Below are 12189 nucleotides of genomic sequence, written 5' to 3' on the forward strand. Positions count from 1 at the left end.
AAAAATGCTTCATTGGCTGATTATCTCAGGAGCAGCGCAGAGGTGAAATTGTGGGTCAGAGCACTGCAGTTCTGCTCTGTGCTTTCAGCAGTACGTCACTGCAGATCTCTGGGCTGGCGTGGGATTTAGAATGGTTAGAAGTGAAAACAGTTTGTTGTAGTATCGCAAATCATTTACATTCAAAAATCTTTATGTACATCCCCAAAACCACGGAAGAGATTTAGAAATCATGGAACTTCCTTCTGTATTTTGAACCTTAGAGTTTGTAAGGCAAGCTTCTCTTTACAAGAAAGACTTTTTCCCGTATTTCCAAAATGTTACGAGTTGAGTTTTAAGAAAACACCAAGTGCTGTAATATGATAAAAATTATAAGCAGTGGGAAGGCATCAATTGACACTTTCTCTGTAGTTCACTGTGCTTAATTGCACTAAGTCTTTGCAGCCCTTTTCTTTGATTCCCAGCAAAGATTTAGTAATAGATCCCAAAGATAGTTTCCCTACAGTATTTAGTTTTGTTGTTGCTATAGCTATAGTATGGTGCATCTTATTAGCACACTTTGGGGTGTTATACTTCGATCATGTTCGATGACAGATTGACAAAAGTATTTCCGATGCAGTGTTCTTGATTTGTTTAATGTTTATTGCGGCTTACCAGTACCTGAAGGGGGCCTACAGGAAAGATGGTGAGGGGCTGTTTATCAGGGAGTGTAGTGACAGGACAAGGGGTAATGGGTTCAAGCTGAAGGAGGGTCAATTTAGATTAGATGTTAGAAAGAAATTCTTTACTGTTAGAGTGGTGAGGCACTGGAACAGGTTGCCAGAGAGGTTGTGGAGGCCCCATCCCTGGAAGTGTTCAAGGCCAGGTTGGATGAGGCTTTGGGCAACGTGGTCTAGTGGAGGGTGTCCCTGCCCGCAGCAGGGGGCTTGGAACTAGATGATCCTTAAGGTCCCTTCCAACCCAAACCATTCTATGATTCTATGATTATCCATTTTTTGGTGTTCCAGCTTTTGATGTGAATACTGAGTTTAGCTGTGTTTCGTGTAACTGAAGTCGACATCTTTCATGCCATTATTGCTATCATGATGCTCCATCGTGTTCTGGTATTACTACTATTTTTTAATCTCTTTTTTATACAGGCATTTTCCATGTCCCCCATGTTCGCCAAAGAACCTCTGTGTTGCTCTGGAAATTCAGTGCAATAATGGCGCAGTTTTTGTGGCTGGTAAAGTGATCCATTTATTTGCTGCTGTGTTGTCTTAAACATAACTTAGTAATACTGCGCGAGACCCAGAAGATTCTTGCTATTTGTTGGTTCCCGTAATTAAGTACAAGGAGCAAAGAAACATATCTAGCTCTATCTAAGAGTGGACTTTGAAAGGGGAAGAAATTATACTTGCCTTTGCCGAAGACATGATTTTGCAAAAGTTAGAAATTACAGATCAAGATGCTAAAGTCAGACCTATTTGCCTGCTCTTACGATGTGAATTTAAACTTGGAAACAGTGTGTGGTGGAATATGGTTGAAGAGGAGTGGGAGCTGCAGACAGCTGTGTCAGGGCCAAGGTCAGGGCTCCCATGTTAGGAGCTGCAGGAGGGGAGCATGTCACTTGGGCTGCTCCCAGCGTGCATACGCCTCCCTTCTGGATATTTAGGAAGATCCTGCTTTTCCTTGCCATTGTTTTTCTTTCATTTTGAGAGATGGAAGAGTTTTCTCTTCTAGAGACAGCACAGGGTGATGTGAAGATTTAAAACAGCTTGCTTTGTGCCCCTGCTCATTAAGGGGGCTTATCCAGAAGCAGTTTATGAAATGAAGAGTTTTACCCTGTTGTCAAAGCTTGCTCTCTCCTTTGGAAAACCTTTATCTCTGCAAATCCTGCAGTTGTTATATGTCCCCTCATAATAAGCACATGGTTTGGGAAAGACACTTCAGCACTAAACAAGCTCCCGGCAGTGCTGTTCACTTGCTTGGATTTTGATTTGGATTCAGAGGTTTTCACCATCGAGATTTATCTGCGTATTATTCCATCCAAAACTGCCAATCTTAATGGGATTAATAAAGGTTAAATTTTAGAAAGCTTAGCTCTTTCCAGTTCCTCCCCTCCAAACCAAGATATCATCTGAAATAACTGGATGCGACAGGTAATTCAACAACACTCGGTGTCCCTGAGTTGAGATGATTCAACTTTTCTATCACTTGCCTGCAAGAGTATCTACCTTTCCCCCAGTCCTGTATATAAACAACCACTTACTTAAATATATGCAAACATATTATTTTTAAAAACTGTACCATTTTATTCCAACATACTGTGTTTAAAGGGATGGTACAAGTCCTGACTAAAGGAAAAGGTGAAATGGAAACAAAAGTGAATGTTCTTATGGAGGCTAGTTGGTGTTTTATACATACCTGTTTCTTATTTTGAATTACTGATTAGACAGCTGGATGTACATTTTCATGAATCCAAGAGATCCAATGTCTTTTAGCCTTTTCCAAACACACTGGTTTAGTTTGCTTTGTTGGATAGTTTTATCAGAATTCGTCTGTACGGAGCAAGAGACGGAGGATTAGCTTTCTGCGTGTGATTTAATACTTGTTTTGCAATGTTATAGTTTATAGCTTGTTCCAAACAAAACAAAAAAAAAACCACAGGCAGGATGTTGTCTTTAATTTTTGAATAATGAAATCCAAAATTGAAGAATTTATTGAATACAATGCAGTTATTTTGTTACTACAGCAGTTTAAATGAGACAGGATCTTAATTTGTAAGCGCAGTTTCAGAGTTGGTATTGCCCTCTAGACCTTATCTTTGGTGTTCACTGAATGCTCCCCCCCAGCTTTTTTTTTTTTTAAAAGGTTCAGGAGAAGCTGTCAAACCGAGAAACACCTTCTGTTTTTTTTAACCCATTCTTGTTCAGATCAGAAGCTAAAATTAATAGAATGGGGAGTTGAGAGAAGAAAAGAAAAATATTTTCCTTTTTCCATTTTATGGAAAGAGAATCTAGCAGTGTGAAGCTGACTTCTGCCTGATTAGTCATAGCACTTTCATTATTTGCCCCAGTGAAACACTTATTAGTCAGTTTCCCCATTTGTTTGTGTGGGTTTTCTGCAGAGCAAAATGCAAGAAGGAAACATTGTTAGAAATAGGAAAATATGATACTGAAAACCAAAAAAATTGAGTTGACAGAGGCACAGTACAATAGGCATAGCTACTTTGAACTTTTTTATTTTCTGTATGCAAGGTTTCAGATTGGAACTTGTTTGTGCAGGGGGTTACTCATTGTTCTTTATGAATGAGTTCCACGTTTTGTGCATATTTTAACTTCTTATAAAACCTGTCAATAGGAAAGCTCATCTTGGTCATCCGTGTCAGATTGGGTCTTTGATTGTGGCAGTCCTTGTGTCACGGGGGACAGCATGCTAGTGTGACATAACACAAGGCTATGACTGGAATCAGGATGGCAAGTTCTTTACATGGCACCTTTTCAAGGTTCTTAATATTTGTACTAATTTATTATTGAGACATTTTGCTCACATGGTTTTCCTTGTAACGAGCCAAAGCGGTTTAGTTTGGGTTTCTTTGGTTAAATGTTCAGATGGTAGCAGAACTTGGATTGAACTTCTTGGTACAGGAGGGTGTGGGAACTTATGTACTTGGGACACATACGCATCGGTGGACAGGCGTGAATATGTATGGCGCTAGTTTGGTGTACGGGAGGCTGGTTCAAGACCGTGCTCTGATTACAAAAAAACCCTTTTTCCATTCAGAATAAAGTTGACTCAGACTAGGCACTTGAACCTCTGGGGTTTATTCCTAATTGTGTCAGGCGATACACAGTTTTGTTTCTATGGTTATACCTGAAGGTATGACTGCAGCAGCAGGCTCTCCGAGTCTACCTTTAAGCTGGCCATCTTGGATACTGAAACTCTGGTAGGTGCAGTAGCACGCATTTCGTACTGTTGCCGTGATGCTCTTGCCATAAAGCAAGTTTAAGCCTGTAAATCTATTTTCACAAGGCTCCAATGAAAGTTAAATGTGTTGTGCTGTGCAATACTGGAGCTTTTGTGCATTGCGTTAGAATGATTACAGGTAACATAGTTGTTTTTTACAGGGAGATACAACAAATATTCAAGGAATTTACCTCAGACTCCCTGGATTATTGATGGGGAGCGGAAGCTGGAATCTTCAGTGGAAGAACTGATTTCAGAGCATCTAATGGCAGCATTCAAAGCAGATAGTAAGTATCTAGGAGATCTTTTACCATATTTATTTTTCATCATTACTAGAATATTTTTTTCTTAGTAGCTACTAACATAATACAAGCGTGTAATGGAAAAACCTGTGTTTCTGTATCCGTCTCTTATCCTTCCAAGTCAAAGCTTGTCAACTTTTTTTAGTTATGATCTGTGAGTAATTGGATGACTGCTTTGTTTTATGCAGTGTCTTTTATCCTTCTAAAATATCTCCTCAGTTGATCTGGTGATGCAAATATTATGGTTTTATGTGGTAGTATTTTTGCCTAGCTATACTTCTTAACAGTTGGCAATTCACAGAATGACTTGTAACACGAAGGGTTTTGCCATCAGTGTTCCATAATATCTGCCCAGCCTTCGACCCTTTCACGTTTCTTACCTTGATTAATTTATTTTCTTCAGTGCATAGAGTTCCACAAGCTAAATGCTTATCCAGGGGTTATCATTACACAGATGAAATAATCACCACCCATCATTTGTCATTTACTAGACATGGAATTAGAGACATAGAAGGCCCAAGGAAAAATCGCATTAAATATTAGTTTGGAAAAAACAGCTACTTTCCCCTCCTCTCCTCTCTCCTGCCAGTGGATATGTTAGTCTGAACACTAGGAAAATCCTCAAACCATGTCTTTAGGCCAGGTAGTACGTAACATCTGATTTTAGCTTGCAGAATTACCAAGTGCATATGCAGTAATGTTGAGAAGAGGTATTAAACAAGTAGAAAGACCATTGCCAGTAGGTCAAGGGAGGTGATCCTTCCCCTTTTCTCAGCACTGGGAAGGCACATCTGGAGTACTAGGTCCAGTTCTGGGCTCCCCAGTACAAGACAGACGTCGACATACCAGAATGAGTCCAGCAAAGGGCTGGGAAGATGATTAAGGGTCTGGAGCATTCCCAACTGAGAAAATTCTGATAGTATGACCAAAATACCCCTCCATCACCGTGGAAGATGGTTCTCTAGTTGCCATAATATCATCAGAGAAATGAGAGATAATAAAACCCGAGGAAATCTGTATGTTCTCTATGGAGGAAAAAACTCTGAAACTGTCGGGTTTTCAGAGACCCTTTGGAATAGAGCTGCGCCTCTAGAGCAGGGTTTGGTCCCCTCTTTCTCCTTCAGGCAAAGCTTAAAGGTGGAAGGGGTAACATGAAGGAAACTAAATACCCAACAGTACATTTCTGTAGCTTGAAAGATGAAAAAAACCAAATACACAGAGGTGACTTTTTAGTTTGGACTTGAATTTTCTTCCTCTTTTGTCCAGGTGTGTGTGACTAGCAGAAATTTCTCTGAAATGTTTGGAAACCATTGGGTGTATTTAGGATAAAATGTTCTGTTTTGGAGGAAGACGGCTCAGCTTGATTTTATTCATAGACTTGAATTAGCTGGGTAAGAAATGAAGAAAATTAATTAGTAAGTAGAATTCCTTTAGGATGGTACTGCTTCTTTTTGGACATTTTCAGGGTTATAGTGATCTCATTCAGGCCAAGGAACTAGGAGTGTTCTTCAAGAAACTTGTGAACCTGATGTAATAAACAATAACTATCCCAGATTTGTTTGAATACAGCACAGGCTTCATTTTATAAAGATGGCTCTTGGAAGTATATTTGCAAACAATTTCCAGAATAAAATATTTCACCTTTTAAAAGCTGTAGAGAGAATTAAAAATGTAAAATAAAATCTCACCTCCTTTGTTCATATCTGTTCTAGGCTTTAATTTTTCTTCTTCTGGAAGAGAAGATGTGGATGTAAGAACACTAGGCAATGGTGAGGCTTGGAACATCCCTTGTGAAACACAAACCCAAACAAAACCGTTAACCGCAGCTACCCTAATAGATCTTGCTGAATGCTAAGTGCATAAGTGTGTGACTAGACGTTCTCTGAAATTTTATCTCGGAAATATTTTAGTGATATTTATGTATTTATTCCCAAAGATGGAAGAGTTTCATAAAACCAGCTGAAAGAGGAGCCCTTTTTCAGTGTCCTTGACTGCAGAGATGCATGGAACTGCATAGCTTGTTACGAGTATTTTATTTTACCTACTTCCCATTTTTAAGCCATTTATGTCAGACTGATTCCTACCTTGTTTTCTGTTGGGTCCTTCTACTTTGCCTCACTGTCACTGGGGAGTGGGGAAGCCTTATTTTCTTTTTGAACTTGGGTCCTTCATAAAGGTCAGTTGCTTTCCAATATGCTGAAGCTACTATAGCCAAAGGAGGAGGGGAAGGAAAAAGTAAAAATTAACAATGATGTGTTCCAGTTGCTGTCTGATTTGTAGTGTAGTTCTTGGCATTGCTTGTACTGGGGATCATCCCTCGCCCTGAGCACGGAAGGTGCAGCTATTGCAACAGATGTTTAGCTGAGGGAGCGGGATTTAACATCATCTTGCACCTGGGCATTGCTGTAGGTGACAGAAAATAAGCTAATTAACTTTTTTCTTATTTTATTTTTTAATTAGCACAGACTTGTACAAGATGTCTTCAGGGAAGTCGTAATTTGCACTTATTGCTGATACTGGGGTTTAGTAGCCAAAAAAAGTCCCTTGTTTCTTTCCTTCCATCTGATGCTACATCCCTAAACCCGCAAGTCCTATCCCTGTTTGCATAACAGCAGACAATCATCTTCACACCTTCCAATCCTACTGCATAAATTCAAACGTTAATTTAGAACAACATGTTTTTATGTTTTATGACTGTGCATGTTGCCAGGAAGGCCCTTTGCAATTGAGCTTGTGAATCCTCGTAGAATACATTTTACTGCTGAGGAAATGAAAGGACTTCAGCAGGTAAATCATTTGCACCTCGTGGAACTCATAAAGCATGTGTTTCTTCTCTAACTGAGCAGTTTTGCTAACTGATTCTTTTTTAAATATCACAGACAATTAATAACTCTTCAGACAAAATAAAGGTTCGAGATTTACAGCTTGTCACCAGGTCAGTATTTATCATCGCTGGCAAGGGATTTCAAAGTGATGCTTTGGGAATTTTGCAAGCATTCCTGCTCACAGTGTTATATAATTATGCTTATGTTATGTGAGTAATTAATTTCTATTGTTTAGAGAGGCAATTGGTCGTATGAAGGAAGGTGAAGAGGAAAAGACAAAGACCTATAGTGCCTTAATATGGACAGACAAAGCAATACAGAAAGAAGATATTGCATTTCTAGATGATATCAAGGTATCTGTAGCTTGCTTTGCTAATTTATATAGTACCTGTCCTGGTGCCCTAGGGGAGAGTTTATATACATGTAGCCACGGAGATACCTCTTTCTCTGTGGGTTGGTTTGGGTTCCTTTTGATCCAGGTTCCTCTTGCTATAGGGACTTTCATACCTCCCCCCATTCTCACCCTTCCTTACTTAACCCTTGTCATCCTGGCAGTACAGCCAAGACGACAAGTTCTTGTGTGACGCCAACCTTCCAGTAGACCAAATAATAAAAGGTAGGGAATGGGAGAGGAGGAAATCTGGCACTCACACCCCTTTACCCTAGATAGTGCTTTGCGTAAATGAAAGGAGCGGAGAAGGTCTTTTGTTCTGCAGGCTCTAAAGCCATTCCTCCACAGCTGCAGCAATGAGGAGTTTGAAATGTCTGTGGAAGATAATGCAGGGAGGCCTTAGGAAGTGCTCAGTGTAACAACCACGCTGTGTTAACGAGAACTTTCTCCAAATGTTGGGGAGATACTGCTGATGAAGTGTGTTAGTTTTTGTTGTGTTGCACCATTTCTTATGGGTCTTGGCCATGTGAAATCATTCTCAAAGCAAGGGCTTGAGCGATTTCAGTTTAGGGAGACAACTGTTGTGAAGTTGGGGTTTTTTTAGCATGCCCACTCACTTCCTGAAAAGTTGCTGTATCTCATTTGGGAAAGGGGGTGGGGAGTGAACTTTTTAAAACACTGTTAGGAGATCTAATCTCATTTCGGTTTTTGGTTTGTTTTTTTTTTTCCTAGGGGGTTGGCTGTAGTTTAGACAAAGCATTTTGTGGGTGGGATTCTTTTTTTTTTTTTTTTTTTCTTTCTTTTTGATTGCCCTGAGGCTCTCAGTGAGCTTCTAAATCCTGGAGTCATTCCAGCAAAAGGACTATGGAGATTTCAAGGTTATTCCTCTGTATTTGTGGTTCCATTAGTTTGTGTTCATATGAGGCCTTCTCATTTAGCCTTTGAGATGGCTGTCCTTTTTTCCTTTGATAAACATGGAAAAAATTAGTCTTGCCTCAAGAAGATTATTCAACTTCCATAATACAACAGAAAAAAAGATGTGATTGGTTAACAATACTTATGACTCTTACAATCTGTGCAGTATGTTGCACATTTCCTTCCTCATTTATTGTGTTACCTCTTGTAACAGGAATTAAAACTTGATCAGAAGACACCTCTCCGGGTTCTTCACAGGCGTCCTCTAGCTGTAAGATGTCGGATCATTCACACCATGAAATCAGAGTACATAGATGAGCATCATTTTCGCCTGCATCTGAAGACTCAGGCAGGAACGTATCCTTAGATGCCATTACGCAACACGTTTACAAAACAGCTTGCTGATTAGAGGCATTTGGGTAATGGAAAGTTTCCTGCTTTTCTTGCTGCGGTGTTTCTAAATCCCTGCTCTTCAGCAGTCATATGTTGCTGCATAATGTTTGCTATTATGTCAGAATTTTACATTCAGGCTTTCGTACAAAAATGCTACCTCTGTGTGTGTGTTTATGATGACCACTGTGATAGTTTTAAAGTATATGATAGCTATAAAAATGTACTGGTTAAAGATAGACTTAAGCTTTTTCTAATTTAACTGAAAACTTTTCACCTTAGAAAATGAGCTTTTCCACAATATTTAATGCACTGCAATGCAGACTGTAGATTGCTGCTACTTACAAGGTAACAATTTTGTCATAAAGTCACCACTCACTTTGGGACAAAACAGAAAAAAACAGGTTAATAGTGCAGTTTTTGGCATTAGAGTCAGAAGCCAAGAATTAGGAAATCTTTTAAAGATGGGTTTGGGCTTAACAGGACATTCACTGCAAATTGGTTTAGGAGTAGAAAAAGACACTATGTTTTGCTTTGAGTGTCTTTCACCATACTCTTTTTCTTCCTTTTGATTTCTTTGCGGTAAAATACACCTTTCCTTAGCCGGTATTTCTAGCTACATTAAAGAATTTGTGCATGGCGACTTTGGAAGAACAAAGCCCAGTGTTGGCTCCCTGCTGAACAGCACTGCTGACATTCTGGAGTTGGATGTGGAAGTAAGTGCGTTGCTATTTATCGTTCATGGAAATTAGTAACGTAGTTGCATTTGTGAGAGGGTTTCAGTGGAATTGCTCTAACCAAATCAACATTCCTTACCACAGTTAATAGAAAAATTGATGTTGATGCAAAAATCGTGGTTTGTACCACGCTCCTGCATGTGACAGGCTCCCTCTGCTGAATTCATGCCAGGGACGGATGGGAGGATGTACCAGGAATTGATGACAATTGTTATTAGCACCCACTGGAATAGACCTTAGCAATGTTAGATGCACCACCTCGTTTCTTTTCATATGGGGTCAGATGAAAAATAGGAGAGGCTTGACTTCCTCTTTCAGTGCTGGTTCAAACACAGCAAGAAATTATATCTGTTCATTTGCTGGAGTCAGATTTTAAAATAAAAATTTGTTTTTGTTAAGAGAATGTATGTAGAGATATGGATTTAATATTTAACCTAGTGGTATGGCAAGGTTTATTTAAAATGTGGGGGTTCGTTTCAAGTAGCCAGCAATCAGCATGCTTGTTCTCATGTATTTCTGGAAAAGCCACCCACGTGTTACGTTTTGCAGAATAGACTTGCAGTTTTTGGCGTATCTTTTGTGGGGAATACAGAAAGCGAGCTGGTGGAGGGCACTTGGGTTACCTCTGAAAACAGGAACGCCTGACTTGGGGCTCAGGCTGATAAGCATCGCTCTCGTATGGATAGGTGTCGCTACAGTTATTGGACATAACCGTGAAAGATGTCTAGGGACTTGAAAATAATTAGTCATCTTGCTAATAATGCATGTTAGCTCAGCCTAAGAGCCTAATCCTTTGATGAAGTTGTAGATTAGGCGAGGAGCAGGTATGATTAATGTCGGCAGTTTTGAAGCCAAGGCGCTTAACGTGCTGCGTGCCGATCCCAGTGTTGTGATTGCAAACGGTGATACTTCGGTAGCGTAGGGCGTGCTGCTTTTGGAAGAGGACGAGCAACAAGTTTATGCCGAAAGGGAACTGGAGATGTGGCCTCAGGGAGGCCAGGGAAGAAAGACATAATCCAAGTTGTAGTAATTATGACATTTGCTTCTGATAAAGCATCAGGCATGTTTTGTCCCTTTTGACTAACAGTCAGGATGACTGTTAACTATGTTGCCTAGATAATTCTTGCGCATAATGCTTGACAGCTTATTCTTTTAGTCTAGTTTTCCTTGCTCAGGAGGCGGATTTGGGGATAGGTGATGGTTTTCTACTTGAGCCTTGCCTGCACTGCCCAATACCTGAATATTTCTGTGGCATCAATCAACAAGTTGTTTGTTCTCACATCATAACAGCCCATCTGTAGGATGGGTAGAAGGCGGAGATAGTTCCCATTTTTAATTAATAGTTCCTGACACTCTGCGAATGCAGCCCAACATGAAATGATTCCGGGAAGCAGCAGTACAAGGAGTTGTGATTCCACTTTATGAAGAAAACCAAGCTTCCAGAGAACTCTTGCCCGTGGAGACAATTAGAAGGAGGTGGCTGCTTCATGCCACTGGCTCCTGCTTGCCTTGTCCCACGTCTTTTATCTTAGTGTCCTTTACTGTTTCTTTCCACTAGAAGCCTATAGCTGACAAGCAGAGAGTTCTACCACCAAGTCTCTTTATATACTTAAAATATCAAGTCTGCTGATTTTGCCTTTCCCCCCCCCCCCCCCCCCGTTCTTCTAGTCTGTTGATGTTGACTGGCCTCCAGCCCTGGATAATTAACTTTCCAAGGTGGGACGAGGAAGAAGCAGCTCCTCTGTCAGCAGCTGGTTACTGAACACCGTACCGTATTACGGCTTGGTTGCAAAGTATTTCTGTTGAACATTTGGATCATGTTGATCTGCCAAAGGATACTGGTACTTTGAATCAACTTTAAAACGCTCTGGAACAGGTAGTGTTCATTCCAGCTTTAGCCTTATTTTCATTTCTTCTGTGCGTAAAAAGATTTTGGTAAGCTAGTGTATTGATAATAAGTCTTTTTTAAAAAAAAAAACAATTAAGCAAAAGATAAATGGTGTAACATGTTCAAATGGTGTACTGAGCAAGTACATCAAATATGCTTTCTGCAGTAGTTTAAAATGTTTTAATTAAAAATAACTCTCCCTCAAGCCAGATTTTTTTTAACTCTTTTTTATATGTGATGCTGCAGCTTTCCTGGCTGGATGCAGGTAGAACTGAGTTACCTGGGCACCAGCCCCCACTTTTCCTGAGCACTAGTCACACAGGTGTATTTCCCAAAATACAGGGGAGACTCTGAAACCAGCCAGGTAGCACCTGGCACCAGGCAGCTCTCTGCTGACTGCATTTTTGTTTTCAGAGGAAAACTTTGCACTTAAAACCAAGTTTTTCCTCATTTAAAAACATCAGCAATCCTTCCTAGAAGTAACAGTTGAGGTGCTCGAGTCCTCAACAGCTCTCTGGGCCGGTTACGGTCCTCTTCGGGCACAGGATTTCCCCAGTTGAGTTACCATATATAAAAAGATTGAGATCTCCTGGCAGCAGTGCACAATGGAAATCTAAAGAAAAAAAAAATAGGAATACCAAGAACCCCGAAGTACAGGGAAACAGAAGATGTACTGAAGAATATTGATACTGAGAGAGCAAGTCAGAGATAAAAAGCTTTGGCTTCCAGCATAGTTGGTTTTTTTGGGGTTTTTTGGGTTTTTTTTCCCCTAGTATCCAGCCTTGGGTGGATGCCT

The 12189-nt window shown here is 40.2% G+C and overlaps 1 protein-coding gene across 3 annotated transcripts in view; it reads left to right on the forward strand.

The window, feature by feature from the left end:
- The window catches only part of PUS10 (pseudouridine synthase 10), a 33886-nt gene extending 22291 nt beyond the window's left edge, over positions 1–11595 (forward strand). For all 3 annotated transcript variants that reach the window (XM_054822527.1, XM_054822530.1, XM_054822528.1), the window contains 9 exons: positions 1137–1222; positions 4107–4232; positions 5960–6016; positions 6958–7034; positions 7127–7182; positions 7308–7425; positions 8593–8735; positions 9385–9484; positions 11174–11595. In XM_054822527.1, the coding sequence (XP_054678502.1) occupies positions 1137–1222; positions 4107–4232; positions 5960–6016; positions 6958–7034; positions 7127–7182; positions 7308–7425; positions 8593–8735; positions 9385–9484; positions 11174–11212 (802 nt within the window). In that variant the 3' untranslated portion in view covers positions 11213–11595. The remainder of the gene's footprint in view (positions 1–1136; positions 1223–4106; positions 4233–5959; positions 6017–6957; positions 7035–7126; positions 7183–7307; positions 7426–8592; positions 8736–9384; positions 9485–11173) is intronic.
- Positions 11596–12189: the final 594 nt, after the last annotated feature.

Source organism: Grus americana, chromosome 3 (genome assembly GCF_028858705.1).
Source record: "Grus americana isolate bGruAme1 chromosome 3, bGruAme1.mat, whole genome shotgun sequence".
Classification (NCBI taxonomy): domain Eukaryota; kingdom Metazoa; phylum Chordata; class Aves; order Gruiformes; family Gruidae; genus Grus; species Grus americana.